Raw genomic sequence first — 26,972 nt, forward strand, 5'->3', positions numbered from 1 at the left:
CCTCAGACCTTCAAAACATCTGTTCACCACGACCTCAAGTCATCCGACATCCATACTCATGATCTCTTATACCCCAAAATGACCTCATTCCCAACAGATTCTACATCCAATTTTACAAGTCGAAAATTATAAGCATTAATTTTTTTTTAAAGTTGACTCCATTAAGTTTCTTTATTTATTCGTATGCTGCATGTGGCTGCTTGGTTGAATCATTTTCTGGGGGCACGACTGAACTGCTGATGCAATACCCCCTTACCAACTAGGTGATACTCATTTTGCCAACCTCGGAAGGAATACAAGCCGAGTCGACCCGCCTGGTGTTAATTCAACGGCGCAACAGGGGCTTCAACTCAAGACCCTAGGATCTTAAGCCAGCCCCCTTAACCATAAAGCCAAAACCAGGTTTACTATAATAATAATAATTCATTTATTTTGTATAGCGCTTTTCATGAAGCCCAAAGGCGCTTTGACAGAGTGCAAAACATAATGCATAACAAAACATGAAAACAACAATTGCAAAAAGACAAGAATCAATAAGGAAATATTTAAAGCAAAAGGAGGGAGAAGGAGAAGTGATAGTCAGGGGTTAAATGCTGTGGGTTGAATGTTGAATGCAGTGCTGAACAGGTGGGTCTTGAGTGATGTTTTGAATGTGGTGAGTGAGGAGGAGTCTCTGATGTTGTGAGGTAGTGAGTTCCAGAGGGTGGGAGCAGCGATGGAGAAGGCCCTGTCCCCCCAGGATCTGAATTTGGTCCGGATGGGGGGGGGTCAGGAGGTTGGTACCAGCAGAGCGGAGGTTGCGGGTGGGAGTGTGTCTGGAGAGGAGGTCAGCCAGGTAGGATGGGGCCAGGTTATGGAGGGCTTTGTAGGTCAAGAGGAGGATTTTGTACTGGATTCTCTGGGAGATGGGGAGCCAGTGAAGTGTGTGTGTACTAGATGAAGTGAACCCCAAATAAAGTTCTAACATTTACCTTACCCCTTATAAAGAGAGAGAGAGAGAGAGAGAGAGAGAGAGAGAGAGAGAGAGAGAGAGAGAGAGAGAGAGAGAGAAGGAGAAGAAGAAGATGAAAATGAAGATCAAGTGGTTCACACATATTTTAAATAAAGCACAAACATCAAATTCAAAACGTAAAAGGCTTACAAATATTTCAAATGGCCTTCGATTTCGAAACAAGCTTGACGGCAAACATTTTTTTCAAAATAATGACGTCCCACAAAACAAAACATGATGCAAGCAATTTTTAAACAGTTAAAAATCTGTTCGGGTTTGTAAACATGATCCTAACGCAAACTTTAGCCAACTTTGGCCCATCCATACAAACGAGTTAGCTCCATGAAAACCTCCTCCTTTTAGCAACACTGCTTACATTTACAATGTGATATTAGTACTCATCCAGGTTACCTGTGTAAGCAGTCTCCACAATCCCTACTGCCTTGAACAATGTGGTGAAAGAATTTTTTAACATCAATGCGAAAGCAGAGAATCATGGACGTATCCCATGTAGACAACTTCAGAACAATATTCCTTTTTGACAAAAAGAAACTTAATGACATCAAGTTCCTTTTTGACACCGAATGTTACTCGTGATGCAGAGAATCAAACCACACATAGTCAGAAAGACTCCCAGCACAGCTTCTGAAACACAGCATTCAATGGAAACAGAGGAAAAAAATGCAAAAAGAGAAAAACTTTTGAATGACATTTAATAAATGTAATATACAGTGCATTCAGAGAAAGTATTCAGACCCCTTCACTTTTTTCACATTTTGTTATGTTGCAGCCTTATGCTGAAATCGTTGAAATTCATTTTTTCCCTCATCAATCTACACTCAATACCCCATAATGACAAAGAGAAAATGGGATTTTAGAAAGTTTTGCAAATTTATTAAAAAGAAAAAACTGAAATATCACATTGACATAAGTATTCATACCCTTTGCTATGACACTTGAAATTTAGCTCAGGTGCCTTCCATTTGTCTTGATCATCTTTGAGATGTTTCTACACCTTGATTGGAGTCCACCTGTGGTAAATTCAATTGATTGGACATGATTTGGAAAGGCACACACCTGTCTATATAAGGTCTCACAGCTGACAATGCATATCAGAGCAAAAACCAAGCCATGAGGTCGAAGAAACTGCCTGCAGAGCTCAGAGACAGGATTGTGTCGAGGCACAGATCTGGGGAAGCCTACAAAAAAAAAAAAAAACTCTGCTGCATAGAAGGTTCCCAAGAGCACAGTGGCCTCCATAATTCTTATATGGAAGAAGTTTGGAACAACCAGGACTCTTCCTAGAGCTGGCCGCCCGGCCAAACTGAGCAATCGGGGGAGAAGGGCCTTGGTAAGAGATGTGACGAAGAACCCGATGGTCACTCTGGCTGAGCTCCAGAGATCCTGTGTGGAGATGGGAGAAACTTCCAGAAGGACAACCATCACTGCAACACTCCACCGATCTGGGCTTTATGGCAGAGTGCAGACGGAAGCCAAACAGTTCAATCTTGGTTTCATCAGACCACAGAATCTTGTTTCTCACAGTAGAGTGCTTTTTTGCAAACTCCAAGCGGGTTTTCATGTCTTTCACCGAGGAGAGGCTGCCCTTTTTTTGTGGGCTTCCCCAGATCCGTGCCTCGACACAATCCTGTCTCTGAGCTCTGCAGGCAGTTCCTTCGACCTCATGGCTTGGTTTTTGCTCTGATATGCATTGTCAGCTGTGAGACCTTATATAGACAGGTGTGTGCCTTTCCAAATCATGTCCAATCAATTGAATTTACCACAGGTGGACTCCAATCAAGGTGTAGAAACATCTCAAAGATGATCAAGAGAAATGCGAGGCACCTGAGCTAAATTTCAAGTGTTATAGCAAAGGGTCTGAATACTTATGTCAATGTGATATTTCAGTTTTTTCTTTTTAATAAATTTGCAAAACTTTCTAAAATCCTGTTTTCTCTTTGTCATTATGGGGTATTGAGTGTAGATTGATGAGGGGAAAAATGAATTTCAACGATTTCAGCATAAGACTGCAACATAACAAAATGTGAAAAAAGTGAAGGGGTCTGAATACTTTCTGAATGCACTGTACTGTACTGCAAACTTTGAGTCTCATGAGCAAGATTATTCACTAATTCAGACATTTTTGGTGAGATTCAGACTTACCTACATCCATTCACTGAACTTTTGTGCACACACACACACACACACACACACACACACACACACACACACACACACACACACACACACACACACACACACACACACACACACACACACACACACACACACACACACACACACACACACAGTTGTGGCAGTTGGGATTATCCAAGACTGATACATAAAGGGGTTCTTCCATCTAAAGTTGGTGCTAAGTTCTACTCCCCCAACAAGATAAAGCTGATGTATTTTCAATAAAGTGAAGCTTCATCCATTACATTCCACATGGGCTACCTCAGGCTGAAAGAACTACCCCACCACTATATGGCCTTTTATGTGCTTCCAGCCACATGTTGGAGAAAGGTGAAAAAAGGATTTTCAGACTTTAAAAGTATAGGGGAAGGCGGGGCAAGTTGAGCCAGTTTTTGTTCTTGGAATGTTAGGACTGAACTTACTGATGATCTTGCACAAATGAGTATCTTGCCTTCTAATTTAATCCTTGGGAAACATTTTGTAGCTAGTTCTTACTTTCTATCCCCACACGGAAAGTCACTGTGACCTTTGAAAAAACGTAGGCCAAATGGCTCAACTTGCCCCGCCTGAGGGGTAAGTTGATCCAACCTCTGGGGTAAGTTGTACCACATAGGGGTAAGTTGATCATTGCCCCAAATAAAGATAACTAAAGTAGAAAACCATTGTTTTGCCAGAAAAATATTTACTGTTGTAAAGTTCTACAACACTGAACGAAATGATTACCTTGTGTTCATGGTTATAGTAATCAGTTACGAACAAATTGAGTCACTCTCATAGAAAAACAAGATTGTCAACTGTGGTAAGAAAAGTCAACTCAATCCACCTGTCACAGTTTCAAGTCACAATTAAACAAAAAGTATCCCAAATAGTTGATCATTGCCCCAAATAAAGATAACTGAAGTACAAAAATTGGTCTGCCTGAAAAATATTTAATGCACTTGTTACAACACTGAACGAAATATTTACATGTGCCTTGTGTTCATGGTTATAATTCAATGTGGCAGCTGGATTGAGTTGAAAACAGCTGCCACAGTTTTAAGTCACAATAAAACAAAAGTGTCCCAAATACACCCAGAAAGGCCAACAGTCAGACTGTGGCAATTAAGGCACAATATCTTGCTCATCAATGCCAGCTTCATCATTTGGATCTGCAACTAAAAGTAAAACATGTCAGAAATCAAGTCAATTAAGCTGCCAAACTGACAAGTCACAATTGAACACAAGCTGTCCAGAACAACGGGCAGAACTGCCAACGCACTTAGGCTGTGGCAGCTTACGCACGATGTCTTCCAGTTCAAATCCTGCTTCATCCTTTGGGTTTGGAACAAACACTGGGTTGTCAGATCCAACTTTTCCAGCAACCTTCTGCAGGAAGACACCTTCAAACTGAAATTCCTCTCCATTCAGTACATCAACCCGAGCAATGTAATGCACAAATCTTGATTTGCCAGCACATTTGCCCGAGCTTTGCTCGGAGCACTTGAAATGGCAGCACGGCAAGGAATGCTCCCCGGGGAGTGGAGATGGTACACCCAGTGTGGTGCAGGCTCGCAATGTATCCAATGACCGGGGTAATAATATGGTATTCTGTAAGCGCTTTGAGGCTTTGGGGAAAAGCGCATTAAATAACCACCTTTAGAGGCCATTTTTCCCCGGGGGTTGGCCTTTTTCGGGAACCGTGGTTGTTGTTGTTTTTCGGTCCCCTTTTTGAAGCAATGTTTTACGGCCGGATGCCCTTCCTGACGCCAACCCTTTTTGCCGCCTTTAACGACAAACAGGGAATTACCAGTGAACTGGTACTCAATTAGCCGACCTCGGAAGGATGACAGGCTGAGTCAACCCCCCCTGGCGTTAATTCAGCAATCGACCGGGATTCGAACCCAGGAACCTAGGATCCTAAGCCGGCACCCTAGCCGCTAGCCCAACACCAGGGAAAAGCGCATTATAAATGCTAATTATTATTATCTCCACCAACATGAGTTGGCAAGTTGAGCCAGACCCTACGGGGCAAGTGGCGCCAGGCTCAACTTGCCCCGTAGGGTCTGGCTCAACTTACCCCAGTCTGAACTTTCTGAGATGTCTCCACATACACACATATTCTATGCATCCATCGTATTAAAGTCTATGACAAGAATGGAGACACATACCTGGACTAACAATTGTCATCTGATATCCATATTATATCTATGCTGCATATGGAAGAAACGTGAACTTACCTGTTTTACACCTTTTTACTTTTATGGCTGAAAATTGGATTTTTCCCTCTGCAACACTGGTTTCTGTTTCAATTTAGAAAACAATATGGCAGAATTTGGAGTTATGCAATGGGGCATCTATAGATGGCGCCACCACAAAGTCTGACTCATTCATAACTGGCTGGGAGGTGGTGGCTCAACTTACCCCTATGCTCAACTTGCCCCGCCTTCCCCTACCGCCATTATCGACGGTCTGCTCTGCCCTGCTTTATATTTGTCATGATCCGATTTGCTTTTCCAAACTCCTTTGTGCAAAGGTAGCTGGGAGAGGAGCGAGTATGTGGTGAAGTATCATGGATGCGCATTTTGTGTGATGCGTGTCATGTGTTGTGGGCAGGAAGCATCGTTGTGGAGCGAGTGATTAATATTTGGTGAATTGTCCAAAGCATTGTGGTGGTTGTGCTATTCAGCAACAAAACCACCTGGTGGTGCAAACACAGTGCACCAGTTGTGTTGGGCTATAGTGGCAATGGGTATGCTGTTCTTGGATGTCAGGGCACCCTTGTAGAGGCCTCTGCACAACTACATTATCGAACAGAATATTTACCGATAAAAATTGAATGCACTTTTTCATTTTTTGTCATTTCATTAAAGAATTCATTTTCAAAAATTGCATTCCACTTACGTTTTCCACCGAGTCTTTCTCCGAGCATTGCTCCAGAGATTATTGTAAAAATAAAGGTCAACGAGTTTGTAAGAATGACAGCCAAGGATAGATCTGTGTGGATACACAAATGAGGAGGCTATTTAAAAAAAAACACACACAATATGCTCAGCAAAAGTATACACAGCGTACAACACAACTTATTATAATTGTGCAATAAATCTGTTGGCATGATAATTAAAGAGCAGAAAGATCACAATTAACACGTTACCCTGTCAGGTGGCAATTACGAATTGTTGAATTGGGAATGGAGGATTCCATATTTACAATGCGAGTCGACGAGTAAGGGCATGACTTTATCCATTCACAATATCCATATTTATTGTTCACAAAATTCACAAAAGTAACAACTGTGGTTACCTGGCATAGCTCAGATCACAGTATACCAATATATATATACTAGCCGAAACCCGTGGAACATCCACGGAAGGGAGGATGTGGTGTATGGATAGAGTGTACCATTATGGATGGCATAGGGGATTTGCTTGTCCGAGTTAGAGTTTTTTTTTTTTTTTTTTTTTTTTTTTTTTTTTTTTTTTTTTTGTATACAAGTTCGAGGCTCGTGAAAGAGCGAACATTAATCACACAGAAAGACAAACCGACACATAAAACATATAACATAGGGAGCGGTAGACAAGATGGGGAGAGAGGGGGAAGGACACAAACACAACATTTGAGAGCAGGGACCGAGAGACATGGAGACATCGAGAGATCTGAGAGAGGGCGAGGGCTTTGGGGGGGGGGGGGCGTGGGAAGGGGGCAGTGGGAGAGGTATAAAACATATGGACCCTGCCAGGACTTACAGGAAAGAAGTTGGAATTTCAAACAAGGTGGATCTGGGGTGAATTAGTGGGGGTAGAAAAGATCAAGGTTTTGGATGGGGGAAGATAAGAGATGGTGGTGAACAGCTGTTTTAAAGACCTGGAGGGAGGAGTGGGATTGAAGGGAGTGAGGTAGTTTGTTCCAGAGGCGGGAGAAAAGAGGAATGAAAGAGTGAAGGTGAGCGGAGAGCCGAGATTTCGGCAGTTTAACCATCAGAGGGTTGCTGGCAGATCTTGTGCGACCTGTAGGAATATTTGGGGGACAGAGCACAGAGAGAGCTGGGGGTGCAAGGCCGGAGAGGAGTCGGTAGAAGACAGAAAGACCACCTACCTGCCTGCGGTGAGTGAGTGAAAGGCCCTCAGAGATAGCTTCATCGCGGGAGATTCCAATAATTCTGAAAGCTTTGGTTTCAACAGCGTGAAGCTGAGCTAGGTGTGAGGCAGGAGCACCGGCCCATAGGGGAGAACAGTATTCCATTGAGCTGCGGATGAAAGCCTTGTATGTGGTGAGGAGCTCAGGTGTGCCGAAGAAGGACTTCGCACGACGGAGGATGCCCAGTCGGCGACTGGCTTTGGAGGCCAGCTTGGAAATGTGGTTTTCCCAAGAAAGATCATGGCAGATAGTGAGACCCAAAATCTTGAGCGACAGAACTTCTTGGAGAGGATTGTTGAGAAAGTAGATGGGAGGGTTGTCCAGTCGATCTTTTCGGAGAGACATAGTAAGAGTGTGAGATTTGTCAGGATTGAAAGACATGTTCCACTTGTTTGACCAGTCTGTGATTTTGTCCAGGTCTTCAGAGAGTGAGGAGGCAGCAGACTGCCGATCTGAGGGAAGAGGAATGGAGCGGCAGAGAGTGGAGTCATCAGCAAAGAGATAGAGAGGATTTTCGAGAGAGTCAGAGAGATCATTGATGAAGACCAGAAAAAGCACGGGGCCCAGAACACTGCCTTGGGGAACTCCAGCCTGAACAGGAAGAGGAGATGAGAGAAACCCATTCAGGGCCACACGTTGACGACGACTAGAGAGGAAGTCCGCCAGCCATGCGTGGAGATTTCCATGGATACCAAAGGAGGAGAGTTTGGTGAGCAGAGCGGGGTGCCAGACCGTGTCGAAGGCACGTGATATGTCGAGGGAGACAGCTCTAATTTCCTGTTTGGCATTGAGGACCTCCATCCATTGTTGAGACAGCAGAAGCAGCATGTCCAGAGTAGAGTGACCTGGTCTGAAACCAAATTGATGATCAGAGATCAAGCCATTGGAGAAGAGGAAAGATTTCATATCAGAAGCAATGATGGATTCCATGACTTTGCTGATAATTGGGAGAAGGCTGATTGGTCTGTAGTTGCTAGGATCTGTTTTTGCACCTTTTTTGTGCAAAGCGGTGATGTTGGCTGATTTCCAAGCAGATGGCAGTTGACCTTGAGCAAAAGAGAGGGTGAAGAGAACAGAGAGAGGGTGAGATAGAGCAGCAGAGCAGGATTTTAGGACCCGTGGGCTGATGCCGTCGGGTCCAGTTGCAGAATCAGAGTCGAGGGTTGACAGAAACTTTTCCACCTTGTCAGGAGGAAAGGACACGGAGTCCAGGAGCAGCAGGGTACGACTGGGTATGGTGGGTACAGAGAGGGATGGGTTTGGGACACAAGATTTAGAGGCAAACACAGAGTTGAGGCATTCAGCTTTTTCACGTGCGGAGTCAGCTGTGTAGCCGTTTGAGGTAAGGGAGGGGATGGAGGGGGAACAAACACCAGAAACGGATTTGACCAGACGCCACCAGGATTTGGAAGAGGGAGACAGATAAGAGAGTTCGGTCTTGAGAACGGAGAGATATTCTTTCCTGGCTCTCCTGAGGGTGGACACACACTTGTTTCGGGCTTTGTGAAAGGAAATGAGATTTCCTTCCGTTGGATTTGCTTTCCAGGAGACGAAGGCAAGTTGTTTCTGGGCAACAGCCTCACCACAAGATTCCGTGTACCATGGACGGGAGGAAGGGTATGACAACTGAAGACGAGATGGGATAAATCTGTGCATGAGAGAGAGCAATTTACTTTGGAAGAATTCCCAGGATGAGTTGATGTCAGAGGTGGTAGAGATGGGAGACCAGTCCAGATGATTGATGGCTGCTTGAAGACCGTGCCAGTTGGCCTGAGTGAAATGCCAGACTCGTCGACGCTGAGCAGGCTCCCTGAGGATGGTCAGAGAGATGTCCACTTTAACAAGGACATGATCAGATGATCCGATCGGAGCAGAAGAAGAGCAGCAGACATTTTCAGGGAAGTTAGTCATAACCAAGTCCAGAAGAGAAGATGTTCCGTTGACTGAGATCCGGGTCGGGAAATTGACAGATTGTGTCAGTCCCAGTGAGTCGCAGAAGTCCTTTGCTGAGGAGCCATGGCTGGTGAGAGAGGTACCCACACCCAGCCAACTGGCATGATGACAGTTGAAATCACCACATATGAGGAAGAGAGAGTTGGGATGAGTAGATAGAAGTTGGTCCATATCATCAGACAGCGAGATGTAGATGGAGTCATCACTGTTTGGTGGACGGTACAACACACATATGAACAAGAGGTGGGAGCGAAGGGGAAGCCGTAGCCAGAGGTATTCCTGGGGGTGAGGTGGAGAGAGTGCAGTGCAGGGCGAGTGAGGAAGAGAGTTTTTGATAAAGATAGCAACCCCGCCTCCAGGACGAGGCTCAGGTCTATCATACCGGAGGAGGGAGTAGCCCGGGAGAGATACTATGGAATCAGAGACATCATAAAGGAGGAAAGTTTCTGTTAAGCAGATCACGTCTGGTTTGACAGAAGCAACCTGTATGGAGAGATCAGTTAAGTTTGAACGAAGGCCCCGGATGTTTGAGGTCCATACCGTTAATGAAGAGGAAGGGGGAGCATCAGATACAGAACAGGGGGGAGGAGGGGTAGGGTAAGATGTGGAAGAGGTGGAAGAGGTAGGGAGAGCTGTTGAAGGTGTGTCAGAGATTTCAGAATAGCTCGGAGAAAGGGAAGGATGGGGCGGACAAAAGGTTTGATGGTGATTGGGTGAGCCACAATGAGGTGTTATTTGAGGAGGGGGAAGAGCGAGGCAGAAGGTTGGGGGAGATGGAGGTGAGAGTTTGAAGGGGGAAGAAGCGGGGAGGATGCTTTGAGGAGGGGGAGTGAGAGGGGGGAAATTGAGAAGCAATGAGGGTGGGGAGATTTGAAGGGGAGGGGTGAGGGGGGAGTTTGGGAGGGAAGGGACAAGGGGAGGGATTTGAAAGGGATGGGATATGGGGGAGATTTGGAGGGGAGGGGTGAGGCAGGAGTCTAGGAGGGGAGGGGCGAGGGGGCGTCTTGGCGGGGAGGGGTGAGGGGGTAGTTTAGGAGGGAGGGGGCAAGGGGGGAGATTTGAAAGGGATGGGTGATGGGGAAGATTTGGAGGGGAGGGGTGATGGGGAAGATTTGGAGGGGAGGGGTTATGGGGAAGATTTGGAGGGGAGGGGTGAGATTGGATTTTTGAAAGTGTACGATTTATGGGAAACGAACATTTATTGCAAAATGAGTTTCTTGTGACCTTCGAGTTAAAAATACGTTTAAGGACGCTGGATGGAGGATGGAGTGCAGGAGAGTTTAGGGAATGTAGAAAAAAGGCACTATAGGAGATGGATTTTTTTTTTGGGATGAATTGATTTGGTGAGCAAGTCGAAAGCAGCCTTTTAAAGAAGAAGAAGAAAAAGGTGTTATAAAATATGACGGAATACATAACTTGAGGGGAAAGTGTAAACATTGAAGGTTAATGAGTGAAAACTATCTGGGGAAATGGAAATGGGGGAGAAACACGTGGTCGAAGAACGAACGCACGAATAAGAATGAATAAACGAATGAGAACAGAGAAAGAAATGTTTTTTTTTTTTTTTTTTTTTTTTTTTTGAGTTGAGATTTACACAAGGAAGTAGGAGGCTATGGGTGAAAAGCCTGGGAATACAGAGAACGAAAGTTATTGGATCACAAACGACGGACCACTGAGAGAAAAACAAAGCCTCAAGGTTGTACAGTGCACACTGTACAAGGCCTTGCTCGCGACACGGCAAACAGACGATCAATTTATGAAAGATAAACACCGAGAAACAACCAAAGTTGCACACAATAACTTCACACACCGAAATATAAATACAGTTTCGACAAAATACAATTGTGAACAGACTTAACTTCGAAAAACGTGGAGACCGTGTGGAGCTTCGAAAATCCCTGCCGCCGTCTCCAAGATCTCGCGAGATCTCCAAATTCACCTTAGAATTCACCTTAGTAAGAAAGATGAGAATGAAGAGTGCGTATATGAACAACGATCGCCGACACCGGCACAAATGCATGCTCTGGATTGTCCACTCAGTGGACGGCTTGCTTTCGCATTCGCCTGTCCAATCAGCGGACGGCTTGCTTCGCCTTCGCCTGTCCAATCAGCGGACGGCTTGCTTCGCCTTCGCCCAGCAGACGCCAATACGATGGCGTCGTAAGATGGAGTCGTATCGGCAGTTAATCGGATGCTTTTGGGCCCCAACGTCGGCTAATTCAGATTTTTCGAGTATGTCTGTACGTGATAAACAAAGAGCGCGGTTCGTAGATCGTAAATCCATTAGTGCCGTGGGCATCGGGTCACTGGGTGCGGCGTAAAAGGGATAACAAAGTCGAGTCCTTACGCTATTATTATATAGATATCTATATATCTATATTATAATAGGCGAAGGTGATTCTGTCTGTCTGTCTGTCTGTCTGTCCGGGGGTGTGGCTTACTCCGTTTGCAGAGTAGCTCCACCCATTCTTGGAGAGGCTTCATGTAAACAAATATCCACCATTTTATTAACTCGAATAGCTTTGAGGCCTGTTTAGTTAGGCCCATGCTGTCTTTCTCTCTCACACAGGTTTATTTCAACTCTAATTCGATATATCATTTCATTTTTAACAGTCGCTGACATAGTTTTAGACTCGGTTGAAAAAAAACGGAAAGAGAATCCCATGAAAGTTTCCGTTTATTGAACGAAATGATTTCTCAAAGGCCTGTAAAATAAAGCCCATTCATTGAGTCACCCTCATGATTTTATCTCGAATTCACCATCTGATTTAATTTTTATCGATGGTTTTAGACTCGGTGTCAGAAATAATTGAAAACATTCACGCACACACGGGAAATTGCCGAGATATATATTTTTTAAATCACGGCACGGTCGGCCATACACCGCCTGAAATAACAGGCGGTGTATGGCCGACCGTGCCGCGATTTAAAAAATATATATCTCGGCAATTTCCCGTGTGTGCGTGAATGTTTTCAATTATTTCTGACACCGAGTCTAAAACCATCAATAAAAATTAAATCAGATGGTGAATTCGAGATAAAATCATGAGGGTGACTCAATGAATGGGCTTTATTTTACGGAATATACGATGTATCGCGCAATACGCAATATACGCAATATGTACGCAATATACGGAATATACGGAAATATACGGCAAATAACAGACGGGAAAATGGCGAGATATATAAAAAATTCGTGGCGGACTTTTCCATTTGATGACAATCGTCAGAATTAAATATTTAATTTATACGTCGTCAAAATAATGTGGAGAGAGGGGCATAGCTTCGTTCACGTATCGCCACAGACGGGAAATTGCCGACATATTTCTTCGTTATTATTTCATTCATCATTAATCATTATTATACGGAAGTAAAGGTAATCCTGTTTAAACTGGCATTCATTCCAGCGAGGGGTTGGAGAGGAGCGAGGGGTTGGAGAGGAGCGAGGGGTTGGAGAGGAGCGAGGGGTTGGAGAGGAGCGAGGGGTTGGAGAGGAGCGAGGGGTTGGAGAGGTGCGAGGGGTTGGAGAGGAGCTAGGGGTTGGAGAGGAGTGAGGGGTTGGAGAGGAGCTAGGGGTTGGAGAGGAGCGAGGGGTTGGAGAGGAGCGAGGAATTGGTGAGGAGCTAGGGGTTGGAGAGGAGCTAGGGGTTGGAGAGGAGCTAGGGGTTGGAGAGGAGCGAGGAGTTGGAGAGGCGCGAGGAGTTGGAGAGGCGCGAGGAGTTGGAGAGGAGCTAGGGGTTGGAAAGGAGCGAGGGGTTGGAGAGGAGCGAGGGGTTGGAGAGGAGCGAGGGGTTGGTGAGGAGCGAGGGGTTGGAGAGGAGCGAGGGGTTGGAGAGGAGCGAGGGGTTGGAGAAGAGCGAGGGGTTGTAGAGGTGTGTGTGTGTGTGTGTGTGTGTGTGTGTGTGTGTGTGTGTGTGTGTGTGTGTGTGTGTGTGTGTGTGTGTGTGTGTGTGTGTGTGTGTGTGTATTATTATTATTATTTTTTTTCTATACTGAATCGACAATCGAGTCTCGTGAAAGCTGACAACCGCGAGGGAAAGACAAAGACAGTACAGGGGGACCACGAGGGAAAGACAAAGACAGCACATGGGGACCGCGAGGGAAAGACAAAGACAGCACATGGGGACCGCGAGGGAAAGACAAAGACAGCACATGGGGACCGCGAGGGAAAGACAAAGACAGCACATGGGGACCGCGAGGGAAAGACAAAGACAGCACATGGGGACCGCGAGGGAAAGACAAAGACAGCACATGGGGACCGCGAGGGAAAGACAAAGACAGCACATGGGGACCGCGAGGGAAAGACAAAGACAGCACATGGGGACCGCGAGGGAAAGACAAAGACAGCACATGGGGACCGCGAGGGAAAGACAAAGACAGCACATGGGGACCGCGAGGGAAAGACAAAGCCAGCACATGGGGACCGCGAGGGAAAGACAAAGACAGCACATGGGGACCGCGAGGGAAAGACAAAGACAGCACATGGGGACCGCGAGGGAAAGACAAAGACAGCACAGGGGGACCGCGAGGGAAAGACAAAGACAGCACATGGGGACCGCGAGGGAAAGACAAAGACAGCACATGGGGACCGCGAGGGAAAGACAAAGACAGCACATGGGGACCGCGAGGGAAAGACAAAGACAGCACATGGGGACCGCGAGGGAAAGACAAAGACAGCACATGGGGACCACGAGGGAAAGACAAAGACAGCACATGGGGACCGCGAGGGAAAGACAAAGACAGCACATGGGGACCGCGAGGGAAAGACAAAGACAGCACATGGGGACCATGAGGGAAAGACAAAGACAGCACATGGGGACCGCGAGGGAAAGACAAAGACAGCACATGGGGACCGCGAGGGAAAGACAGTACAGGGGGACCACGAGGGAAAGACAAAGACAGCACATGGGGACCACGAGGGAAAGACAGTACAGGGGGACCACGAGGGAAAGACAAAGACAGCACATGGGGACCGCGAGGGAAAGACAAACACAGCACATGGGGACCGCAAGGGAAAGACAAAGACAGCACATGGGGACCGCGAGGGAAAGACAAAGACAGCACATGGGGACCGCGAGGGAAAGACAAAGCCAGCACATGGGGACCGCGAGGGAAAGACAAAGACAGCACATGGGGACCGCGAGGGAAAGACAAAGACAGCACATGGGGACCGCGAGGGAAAGACAAAGACAGGTGTGTGTGTGTGTGTGTGTGTGTGTGTGTGTGTGTGTGTGTGTGTGTGTGTGTGTGTGTGTGCATTCACATGTTATCAGAAGTAAATACATTGTGTAGATGACATCATTTGTGCATCTGATAAATTGCCAGTAACCATTTTGTGAAACTGAATGTGCAGCTGCAGCATCGAACTCAATATGTCGAAATGTCACACACATCCATGCCCGTGGGATTCCCACGGGTGACCCGACTAGTCTATATTATAATAGGCGAAGGTGATTCTGTCTGTCTGTCTGTCTGACTGGGGGTGTGGCTTAATCCGTTTACAGAGTAGCTCCACCCATTCTTGGAGAGCCTTCATGTAAACAAATATCCACCATTTTATTAACTCAAATAGCTTTGAGGCCTGTTTAGTTCGGCCCGTGCTGTCTTTCTCTCTCACACAGGTTTATTTAAACTCTAATTCGATACATCATTTCCTTTTTAACAGTCGCTAACATAGTTTTAGACTCGGTTGAAAAAAAACGGGAAGAGAATCCCATGAAAGTTTCCGTTTATGGAACGAAATGATTTCTCAAAGGCCTGTAAAATAAAGCCCATTCATTGAGTCACCCTCACAATTTTATCTCGAATTCACCATCTGATTTAATTTTTATCGATGGTTTTAGACTCGGTGTCAGAAATAATTGAGAATATTCACGCACACACAGGAAATTGCCGAGATATATTTTTAAAAATCGCGCCACGATGATACACGAAAATACACCGCCTAAAATAACAGTCGGATGATTACGAGACACTTCCTCTTGAGGATCGTGACAATTCATGCGTTGTGTGGAAACTTCCATTTCCAAAATGAAAGAGACGGGTGAGGAGCGAGGGGTTGGAGAGTGAGCGGCGAGGGGTTGGAGAGTGAGGAGCGAGGGGTTGGAGAGCAAGGAGCGAGGGGTTGGAGAGCGAGGAGCGAGGGGTTGGAGAGCGAGGAGCGAGGGGTTGGAGAGCGAGGAGCGAGGGGTTGGAGAGCGAGGAGCTAGGGGTTGGAGAGCGAGGAGCGAGGGGTTGGAGAGCGAGGAGCGAGGGGTTGGAGAGCGAGGAGCTAGGGGTTGGAGAGCGAGGAGCTAGGGGTTGGAGAGCGAGGAGCGAGGGGTTGGAGAGCGAGGAGCGAGGGGTTGGAGAGCGAGGAGCGAGGGGTTGGAGAGCGAGGAGCGAGGGGTTGGAGAGCGAGTAGCGAGGAGTTGGAGAGCGAGGAGCGAGGGGTTGGAGAGCGAGGAGCTAGGGGTTGGAGAGCGAGGAGCGAGGGGTTGGGGAGCGAGGAGCGAGGGGTTGGAGAGCAAGGAGCGAGGGGTTGGAGAGCGAGGAGCGAGGGGTTGGAGAGCGAGGAGCTAGGGGTTGGAGAGCGAGGAGCTAGGGGTTGGAGAGCGAGGAGCGAGGGGTTGGAGAGCGAGGAGCGAGGGGTTGGAGAGCGAGGAGTGAGGGGTTGGAGAGCGAGGAGCGAGGAGCGAGCGGTTGGAGAGCGAGGAGCAAGGGGTTGGAGAGAGAGGAGCAAGGAGTTGGAGAGTGAGGAGCAATTGCAGAGGAGAGTGAGGAGCAATTGGAGAGGGGAGTGAGGAGCAATTGGAGAGGGGAGTGAGGAGCGATTGGAGAGGAGAGTGAGGAGCGATTGGAGAGGAGAATGAGGCACGATTGGAGGGGTGTGTGAGGGATTGGAGAGGGGTGTGAGGGATTGGAGAGGAGTGTGAGGAGGTATTGGAGAGGGGTGTGAGGAGGAGTGGGACTGGAGAGGCGTGAGGGTGGAGAGAGGAGGGTGTCAGGTGGAGAGGAGTGAGGGTCACATATTATGTGAAATAAATAAATTGTGTTCATGACACCATTTCTGGATCTGATGAATTGCCAGTAACCATTTTAACATATGTAACATATATATTGTTATGTCCGTTGAGTAGGGGCATATATAGATTTAGGTAGATCTGCATAGGTAGGTGCTTCGTCTGTCGTGATAGGGAATCTAGATGTAATAAGTTCTGTTAGCCGGATGTCGGATAAGTTGGGTCGGTGTCCCCGCCACGAGGGGGCGTTAACTAGCGTAGGGATTATGCTAATTCCATTGTATGTTGTCCCCTCTGTGATTATCCCGGTGCCCCGTATGGCAACACACTCTTATACTGTAGATATATCCATTCGTGCACACTCTAATTAAATCCCCCTCCGCCACAAGACGATAAAACTGACCGGAAGAGCAGACAGGAAGCGGTCACACACTATGGCGCCATGGCAAGTAGACATCGACCAGGCAGGCGGAGAGCCATGCCCAGAAGGACTCTTGATTGACGGGGGGAGGGCGAGTTGGAGGCAGGCCGCTGATTGGAGGGTAGGGAAGATGAAGGACGTGCCACACGATGCCGTGATACCAATGGCGCTCGGCCAATCAGTGAGGAGAGCGCGAAAAGACGGGTAAGAAGCTACGTACTGGTTGGAGGAGAAGCGCCGGTGATGTGAAAAGGCGCGAAAGGTCACAAGGAAAGGAGGCACTGATTGGCAGAGGAAGAGAGCTGACGTCAGACGCCGAGCAGTAAAACCTCTCGCTTACCGGCATTTTCCTCTCTTCCCTTGGCCCTCTTGCTATGGACTGTCCGTTTGCGTTGGCTCTTCTCATTTTGGCTTCGTTCCTGCTTGGACCTCTTCCCTGTTGGCCTTTCGTTCCTGTTTGGACCTCTTCCCTTGCGATCCGAAAATTGCCTGCTTGACGACGGACGTTGGAGCGCCGTCGATTCTCCTCCCTGGTATTCGCGTGCGAGAAAGGCTTGCCGCTGAAGCATGATGGACAAGGGTCCATTGAGGCCTGTTTTGCGCCGACACCGGAGCCGCGTCGGACGACTGCGCACGGAGCCTGACCATCCCTGACAACTGCAGACTACTGATCGAGCGAAGAGGCATCACACACGAACTCAACGAAACGTTTATTTTATTAACTATTCCTTTGTCTTGTATTTGAAGTCTGTGAGTGGGATCCCAACCTCGGTTTTAGTTCCTCCGTCGCGTTTCTTTGTTATCGGGTACCGTTTAATAAATATTTATTTTTGTACATTTTACATCCGTTTTGGTTGATTTATTAATTTTCAGGGTGAAGACATCGTCGGACCATCAGGTACGCCGCGGCATTTTCTCCCAAACCCCCCTGCTCATGTATGATCCGCCATTGAATTGGAAACGCCTCGTTAAGCTTGATTAGCCATCCGTGGCGTACTCTCGGTGTTAACTGAGCCAGCCACAGGACTATTTTTTTTTTTTTTTTTTTTTAATGTTGATGTATCATACTCTTTTACAGTTTATTGGTGAGCGTTATACTGCGTGGTTACCCTTACTTTTCCATTGTTGAATGTCCATACTCTATCCTATTAAATGCGAGGCATCAAGCAAGGAAGCACCACATACCATGATTTTTTTTTTATTTTTTTTTTATTTTTTTTTTTATTTTATTTTTTTATTTTTATTTTTTTTGTTTTTTTTTGTATACAATATCGAGGCTCGTGAAAGAGCGAACATTAATCACACAGAAAGACAAACCGACACATAAAACATATAACATAGGGAGCGGTAGACAAGATGGGGAGAGAGGGGGAAGGACACAAACACAACATTTGAGAGCAGGGACCGAGAGACATGGAGACATCGAGAGATCTGAGAGAGGGCGAGGGCTTTGGGGGGGGCGTGGGAAGGGGGCAGTGGGAGAGGTATAAAACATATGGACACTGCCAGGACTTCCAGGAAAGAAGTTGGAATTTCAAACAAGGTGGATCTGGGGTGAATTAGCGGGGGTAGAAAAGTTCAAGGTTTTGGATGGGGGAAGATAAGAGATGGTGGTGAACAGCTGTTTTAAAGACCTGGAGGGAGGAGTGGGATTGAAGGGAGTGAGGGAGTTTGTTCCAGAGGCGGGAGAAAAGAGGAATGAAAGAGTGAAGGTGAGCGGAGAGCCGAGATTTCGGCAGTTTAACCATCAGAGGGTTGCTGGCAGATCTTGTGCGACCTGTAGGAATATTTGGGGGACAGAGCACAGAGAGAGCTGGGGGTGCAAGGCCGGAGAGGAGTCGGTAGAAGACAGAAAGACCACCTACCTGCCTGCGGTGAGTGAGTGAAAGGCCCTCAGAGATAGCTTCATCGCGGGAGATTCCAATAATTCTGAAAGCTTTGGTTTCAACAGCGTGAAGCCAAGCTAGGTGTGAGGTAGGAGCACCGGCCCATAGGGGAGAACAGTATTCCATTGAGCTGCGGATGAAAGCCTTGTATGTGGTGAGGAGCTCAGGTGTGCCGAGGAAGGACTTCGCACGACGGAGGATGCCCAGTCGGCGACTGGCTTTGGAGGCCAGCTTTGAAATGTGGTTTTCCCAAGAAAGATCATGGCAGATAGTGAGACCCAAAATCTTGAGCGACAGAACTTCTTGGAGAGGATTGTTGAGAAAGTAGATGGGAGGGTTGTCCAGTCGATCTTTTCGGAGAGACATAGTAAGAGTGTGAGATTTGTCAGGATTGAAAGACATGTTCCACTTGTTTGACCAGTCTGTGATTTTGTCCAGGTCTTCAGAGAGTGAGGAGGCAGCAGACTGCCGATCTGAGGGAAGAGGAATGGAGCGGCAGAGAGTGGAGTCATCAGCAAAGAGATAGAGAGGATTTTCGAGAGAGTCAGAGAGATCATTGATGAAGACCAGAAAAAGCACGGGGCCCAGAACACTGCCTTGGGGAACTCCAGCCTGAACAGGAAGAGGAGATGAGAGAAACCCATTCAGGGCCACACGTTGACGACGACTAGAGAGGAAGTCCGCCAGCCATGCGTGGAGATTTCCATGGATACCAAAGGAGGAGAGTTTGGTGAGCAGAGCGGGGTGCCAGACCGTGTCGAAGGCACGTGATATGTCGAGGGAGACAGCTCTAATTTCCTGTTTGGCATTGAGGACCTCCATCCATTGTTGAGACAGCAGAAGCAGCATGTCCAGAGTAGAGTGACCTGGTCTGAAACCAAATTGATGATCAGAGATCAAGCCATTGGAGAAGAGGAAAGATTTCATATCAGAAGCAATGATGGATTCCATGACTTTGCTGATAATTGGGAGAAGGCTGATTGGTCTGTAGTTGCTAGGATCTGCTTTTGCACCTTTTTTGTGCAAAGCGGTGATGTTGGCTGATTTCCAAGCAGATGGCAGTTGACCTTGAGCAAAAGAGAGGGTGAAGAGAACAGAGAGAGGGTGAGATAGAGCAGCAGAGCAGGATTTTAGGACCCGTGGGCTGATGCCGTCGGGTCCAGTTGCAGAATCAGAGTCGAGGGTTGACAGAAACTTTTCCACCTTGTCAGGAGGAAAGGACACGGAGTCCAGGAGCAGCAGGGTACGACTGGGTATGGTGGGTACAGAGAGGGATGGGTTTGGGAGAAAGGCTTGCCGCTGAAGTACGCGAACCCCAAGTACGCGACCAAGTACGCGAAACCCCAAGTACGCGAACGTAACCCCAAGTACGCGAAACGTAACCCCAAGTATGTAACCCCAAGTACGCGAAAGGAAAAGCAGGGTTAAGCAATTGGTTCATGTCTGACTGTCTGACTATCTGACTGTTCATGTCTAATCAGTTTATGATCCAGGAACAACTTATTTAAATCTAATGTTATATTTTGAACACAAGTCGGAACAAGTTTCCCCGTTTTACAGTACTTTGATTCTGAATTTCTCCTGACAACACATGTGCAGTGAGATAATATTTTTACTCCGCCTGCCTGACGGTCAAATAAAATTGAAAATCATTCCAAACAGGAAACTTACAGTATTAAGGATGTCTTAAGGAACACAAACAACAGGCACGACGAACTAATGTAACGTGTTAGATAGGGTGATGCAATAGACACTGGGTAAAATGGCGGTAAAACCCAGAATTAATTTATTTTTTTTTACACGGCCTTTAAACATCTTTAAAGCTTTGCTTAAATTGAAGTATATACTTGAACACTGTAGAACCCAAATCGCCTTCATGATACTTCCAAGAACCATGCTATATATCGATGTAGCATGAGCGAACGTCAGATGCGAGAGGATTGGGGTGAAGAAGATGCCGATTAAAGCTGCATTCGGTGGTGATCAATAAGGCCTCCAAGTGCTAAACTGCAACTCAACGTCATCTTATTGCAGTGTATACGTGTGATTATTTTTGTATAGTCATGGCCAAATAAATTGGCACCCTTGCACTTTTTTCAAATAATGCACCATTTCTCCCAGAAAATTGTCGAAATTAAAGAATCTTTTGGTATCCACAAATGTATCTCTTTGGATTGCAGTGGAACAAAACAAAAAAGGTGAAAAAATTACTAAATCTTAGCTTATTCCACACAGGAATCTTAAAATGGCCGGGACAATATTATTGGCACCTTTTGGAAGTTGATAGAAATAATTAGATTTCAAGAAGGTAATTCTCCTTTACTTTGGAATTGAACTCGCCTGTGGCGAGTTGCAGGTGCCTGCAATATAAAAATCACTCATTCAACCAGTTGGGATGGAGAAAAGGAGTCATTCTGTTGTTTTGTGCCACTATGTGTACCACAATGAGCATGAAGAAAAGAAAGAAAAGCAGAGAATTGTCTGAGGAGGTCAGACACAAGATTGTAGACAAGCATGGACAATCTCAAGGCTAAAAGTCCATCTCCAGAGACCTTGATTTCTTGTGTCCACCATACGCAATGTTATCAGAAAGTTTAAGGCCCATGGCACTGTAGCCAACCTCACAGGACGTGGCCGCAAGAGAAAACTTGATCGAAGATTGCAGCAAAGGATTGTTCGAATGGTGCAGAAAGCACCTCCATCAACTGCCATACAGATTCAAGCTGACCTTCAGACACAAGGTATGACAGTTTCAACTCGCACCATCCGTTGCCAACTCAAAGAAAGGGGGTTCTATGGTAGGAGACCCAGGAGGACCCCACTGCTGAGAGAGAGACACAAGAAAGCCCGCCTGTAGTTTAACCAAAACACACCTGAACAACCCAAAATCTTTCTGGGAGAATGTCCTGTGGACAGTTGAGACCAAATTAGAGCTTTTTGGTAAAGCACATCATCTCTGTGTTTACAGAAAACAAAATGAAGCCTTCAAACAAAAGAACATCTTCCCTACAGTCAAACATGGAGGAGGTTCAGTGATGTTTTGATGTTGCTGTGCTGCCTCTGGCAATGGGTGCCTTGAATGTGTGAATGGCATCATGAAATCAGGAGACTATCAAGGCATTTTGGAGCGCAATGGTCAACCCAGTGTCAGAAAGCTGGGTCTCCTTCGAAGGTCATGGGTCTTGCAGCAGGACAATGACCCCAAACACACTTCAAAAAGTATCCAGGAATGGTTCAGGACAAAAGGCTAGACTGTTCTGAAGTGGCCAGCAATGAGTCCAGATATAAATCCCATTGAACACCTGCGGGGAGATCTGAAAACAGCAGTCTGGGAGAACTGGAGCAGTTTGCATAAGAAGAGTGGGTTAATCTGCCAGTAGAGAGATATAGGAAGCTCATTCATGGCTACAGGAAGCACTTGACTGCAGTTATTTTGTCCAATGTCTGTGCTACCAAATATTAAGTCGCGGGTGTCAATAATTTTGTCAATGCCATTTCTTTTTATTTTCTGATTTAAAAGGATATATTAAGTTCTGAATCAAAAATAAAGGTTCTGTAATATTAACAGTGAAATAAAGAATTGTGGAGACAAAATACTTTTGTCAATTTCAACTTATTTTTCGTGAAAATTGTGAGTTATTTTGAAAAAAGTGCAAGTGTGCCAATATTTTTGGTTATGACTGTAGAAGATTGCTTCAGTAACGCTAAACTTACTAAAATTACGGATAAAACACCAAAGAATAAAAATTAAAGACGAGCAAACCTGCAGAGGCAAGAGTTACGTAGTAAAGCAGGGAGCCCAGTTGGTTGATCAGGAATGGGATCATGTACTAAAAAGAGAAGCCAGAAATAGTCAGAAATTAAACCTTCGTTGTCAGACATATAGAGAAGCAGACATAGACAGAACAAGTATAAATGAATTAGCACACAACACAATGGTAAGTTTGTATAAAAATCACATTCAGAATCAATCAGTGCTTGTTATATATGGCAGCAACTGAGAAAGTTATTGCTATAGTTACTTCAGGAACAAGTATGTGATCCCTAACACCCTTCAAAATCGCACCACCAGCACCCTGCCCACCACCCATGACACTCCCATTGGGGATCCTATTAGGGGTCTCAAGCTCGGTGGCCCGAGAAGGTTCTGTTCTCAAGATACAAAGACACACAAGGGACCAGAAAGAGAGACGGACAAAAATCGAGTGTGACAATAAGGGAAGTTTTGCGTTGATGTCAACTTTGCCCGATACGAGACTTTAGCAAATGCCTCGTACATGCACCAATAATAAACACTGATTTTTAACGTGTATCAACAGCTGAGTGATGGAAATACTGAGATGGAGAAAAAAAAACAGGAGAAGAAGAAGAAAAAGGTAAACGGAGCATATAATATTGAAACAAAACTTTTTTGAAACACTTCTGGACAGTTCACCTCAAACGCTCGATCGACACATTCAGTCAATGTTAATGGAAGCCTTACCCGAGCATTGAAGAAAATGAAGCGAAGCTCAGCCAAGGTTTGCCGTACCAAGCCAGCACTCTTCACTGTCTCAATGCCTTTTGCTCCTCGCCGGAGAAATGGGTTGCTTAAACCCCACAATAAAGCAACAACAACCAGTGAGGTGATTTCACCTGGTATGAGGGTGTAAGCGAAGAGCAGAAATCAGCGTTTGCAGATTAATAGAAATTAACATGGACAGTGTGAAGCGAAGAAGAAACCCACCTCAATGTACATAAGTAGGGAATCTGCAGAGCATAAGATCGTGTATGTGTCTCCATAAGAGGGGTGGAGCTATGCTAATTAGGTAGGGCTTAAGAATAATTCCCAGTGTGTAATTGCCCCTGTGATTTTTACCTTCTGTTTTATTTCATCAAAACTCGGCCAGCCAAGCAATTGGCCCCATTGTTACAACAATGTCCATTAAACTGACATTGCCAACAGTACCCGCACATTCCATCGGGCAAGTAAAACCCGCCCCACGACCGCCGACGTCATCCGAACATTCCCGAACGGCAGCTAGACACCGCCTTGATGACTCATAGTGGAGAAACCATGTCCCGAGCTTCGTGACTGGTTCAGGAGCCATGGGATGATGTAATGGGATGTCAGGATTGGTCGGGAAGTGACGAGAGCAAGGGACAAAGGATGATGCACCCCCCCACCCCCCTTCTCTGTCCCTCTGCCTGTGCCTGTGCCTCTGTCTCTGTCTCTGTCTCCTGGGCTGCATGGCAAGCGGGAGCATTTTTGGCTCTCTCTCTCGAACTGGCTTTGTGAAAGCTGCGCTTCGTGCCGTGTGTGCCTGAGAGAAACATCGCAGCTGTCGGGGAGTTTTTGTGGACAACCCCCATTGTAAGGAGCAATAAGGCAACGGTTTGGGGAGCTCATGGCACTTTCGACGGAGAGGAGAGCGAAAGAGGACCGCCTGCACGAGTTAGCTCACGTTAGTGGCGTCGTGGGGATCGACTCCATGCCATCTTGTGCGTTTCCCGCACGGTGGTTTGAGGTGACCACACCAAGTGCTGGTCGAGACCAGAGTTAAGCGCCGGCCGGCAGAAACATTATTTATTTAAAGAAAATTAAAACGGCAAACTTCCGTTTTACCCTTGTTTGTATCCGAGTCTGACTGGAGGCACCTCAACATAGGAATTAGTTTTACTTTACCTTTCGTTTTGTTATCCTTGCATTATTTTCAATAAATTCTTTTTTTGTTGCATTTTACTTCCTTGTCGTGTCCGTTTACTTGTTTGTGGGTTTGAGTCATTAAACCCCATGGCGGCCGTCCGATCAGATAAGGCTTCAAGTCTTTCCCGCACGCGCCAAAGATAATCCCGCCAAGTTTCGTTATACACCTCGGAGTTAAAGCAACGTTCGGCTATCTGTCCAAGGCTGGTCTTCATCGGCTACGGACTTGACAGTATGGTTAAAGGGACACAATCATGAAATTTTTTGAAGAGATATGTTTTAGAGGACGACATCCCTGACCCATTAGCACACAAAAAAAATTTTTTAGGGTGAATAATAATAAGCCAGATAATCTTGTTTTGAAATCAGACTATTTTCACTTCTGTTATGCAAATAAGCTACTTCCAACACCCTATATGGTGTTGCTTGTGAAGAGCACTTCAAGTCATCAGCGTTCGTATTTGATCAACAGGCTCACTACCTGGGAAACAAGCCTCGGAAATTGCTGAAACACGACGCCGTACCGACACTTACCGGGCGAGAGTTATGAAACCAGGCGCATGTGAGCAAAGCTCGTTTAGTCCTCAAGTAGTTATCTATATTAGTAGAATACTAGCAGAGCCTACCTGTCGCTTTGCTGACAAGTTAGACAGGTGACTTTTAGGAGATTTAATAGAGATGTTTGAGGTAATGAAGGATATAGACAAAATAAGTGGAGAAGTTTTTCAGCATTATGGATGGTCATGAGGATGAAGGCCGACAGAGTAAAAATGAGCGTTAGGACTGGAGTAAAGCAGAAATCTTGTGTCTGTAAGCAAAAATCTATAATAAGTGTGTGTGTGTGTGTGTGTGTGTGTGTGTGTGTGTGTGTGTGTGTGTGTGTGTGTGTGTGTGTGTGTGTGTGTGTGTGTGTGTGTGTGTGTGTGTGTGTGTGTGTGTGTGTGTATCTCCTCCATAACTCCAAGACCATGAAACCTAGTGGACCTAAACCTTGCCTGCATTTTAAGGGAACTCCAAGTGAGTGCATGAATGAAAACAGGGCATTTGGGTAAAGTTAAACACTCCTTTTGAAGATAATAAATGGGCTCATTAAATTAAAACTGAAAATAGGCTCACACTTGGTCAGCCCACGTTCACCTCACAGGGGTCTTAATTCGCCATTTTGTCTCAACCTACTCAAAAAGCCTTGGCGGTTTTCCACGATGAACTCTGACAGACTAATTAAGGTACTGTATATATTCAAAATCTGTCTTCAGATTTGAGCATCAGAGCTGGTGGACCAAATAACTGTCTCAATCTAGAGTGAAATCTGAAAATTTAAAGAAATTATCGGTCCTTATAATTAAGCATATTTACTTTAAGCAAGCGAGCGATTCCTCCTTCTCCATATTTACAAATTTCCCAAGCATTAAACTTAACTTTTTCGTCAGTTTGGAGAATTATATTGTTTCAAGAAAACATTGCCTTAAGTGCAACTTCATTGACTGCAACAAAAATAATTACGATAAAGCGCTCGTCATCGAATACCTGATCTGATCTTCGCTGTATACATTGCTAATCACTTACCAAGCCAGCTGTTCCTCATCACCTGTTTCCTTGGAGTGCTTAAGCCATTTGGCGAGCGCTCTACAAGCTGCTTGGTAATGGCTGACGCCTCCTCTCAGCTCTCAAGGTTAATCGGCCCAAGGCCTCATAGGATCACATTTTTACCATGATGCACCTTACTAGGAGTTTTAAACAGCCATTTGCTCACAATTCATAACTTATAAACATAATTGCGGGGAAGGGGTGGAATGGGGATGAAGTGGGTGGAATGGGGGAGGGAGGAGGGGATGAAGTGGGTGGAATGGGGGAGGGAGGAGGGGATGAGGTGGGAGGAGGGAGGGGATGAGGTGGGAGGAGGGAGGGGATGAGGTGGGAGGAGGGAGGGGATGCGGTGGGAGGAGGGAGGGGATGAGGTGGGAGGAGGCAGGGGAAGGTGCGGGAGGAGTGAGGGGAAGGTGCGGGAGGAGTGAGGGGAAGGTGCGGGAGGAGTGAGGGGAAGGAGTAGGGTGGGAGGCGAAGGGGTGGGGTAGGAGAAGGGGGGTGGAGGAGGGGATGGGGTGGGAGGTGAAGGGGTGGGGTGGGAGGTGAAGGGGTGGGGTGGGAGGTGAAGGGGTGGGGTGGGAGGAGTGAGGGGAAAGAGTGGGGAGGGAGGAGAAGGGGTGGGGTGGGAGGAGTGAGGGGAAAGAGTGGGGAGGGAGGAGAAGGGGTGGGGTGGGAGGAGAAGGGGTGGGGTAGGATGAGGGGGAGGTATATGCTCGCTACCGATTACTCTTCTTACCTTAGTATGTGTTGTGTTAGTATCTACCTGTTGTGTTGTGTGTTGTGTTGTGTTAGTATCTACCTTAGTATGTGTTGTAGCCTAGTTGATTTTTACCATTGGTTTGTAGGATGGTTACATTTTCAAAATTCTCAACGACACGATGCCATTAACATTAAATTAACAACAGTATTAAATGGTCGTTCGGTGTCGCTGCGAATTGTGAAAATTAACCTTTCTTACAAACCAAACTCGGACCCGACATCTTCCTGAACTAGACCCAGCCATGCCTCGCATTCACCCGCTCATGACATGATATCCATATGAGTTACGAACCCCAACTGTGCATGTCTCCACGTCACAACCCTTGTGATGAATGAAGGATGAAGCACTTCGTATTTCCTTGTTCAATGTGTATATATC

At 46.3% G+C, this 26,972-nt stretch overlaps 1 protein-coding gene across 1 annotated transcript; it reads right to left on the reverse strand.

Moving 5' to 3' along the window:
- Positions 1–403: 403 nt before the first annotated feature.
- On the reverse strand, positions 404–26,972 carry TMEM234 (transmembrane protein 234). The gene is made up of 5 exons (XM_078773848.1): positions 26,886–26,972; positions 23,045–23,196; positions 22,325–22,391; positions 6,068–6,160; positions 404–1,636 (listed from the first exon to the last, which is right to left on the reverse strand). Exons 1-5 carry the CDS (start codon positions 26,896–26,898, stop codon positions 1,554–1,556), a joined length of 408 nt encoding a protein of 135 aa, XP_078629974.1. The 5' UTR covers positions 26,899–26,972; the 3' UTR covers positions 404–1,553.

This window comes from Myxine glutinosa, chromosome 3, assembly GCF_964187855.1.
Source record: "Myxine glutinosa chromosome 3, kmMyxGlut1.1, whole genome shotgun sequence".
NCBI lineage: Eukaryota > Metazoa > Chordata > Myxini > Myxiniformes > Myxinidae > Myxine > Myxine glutinosa.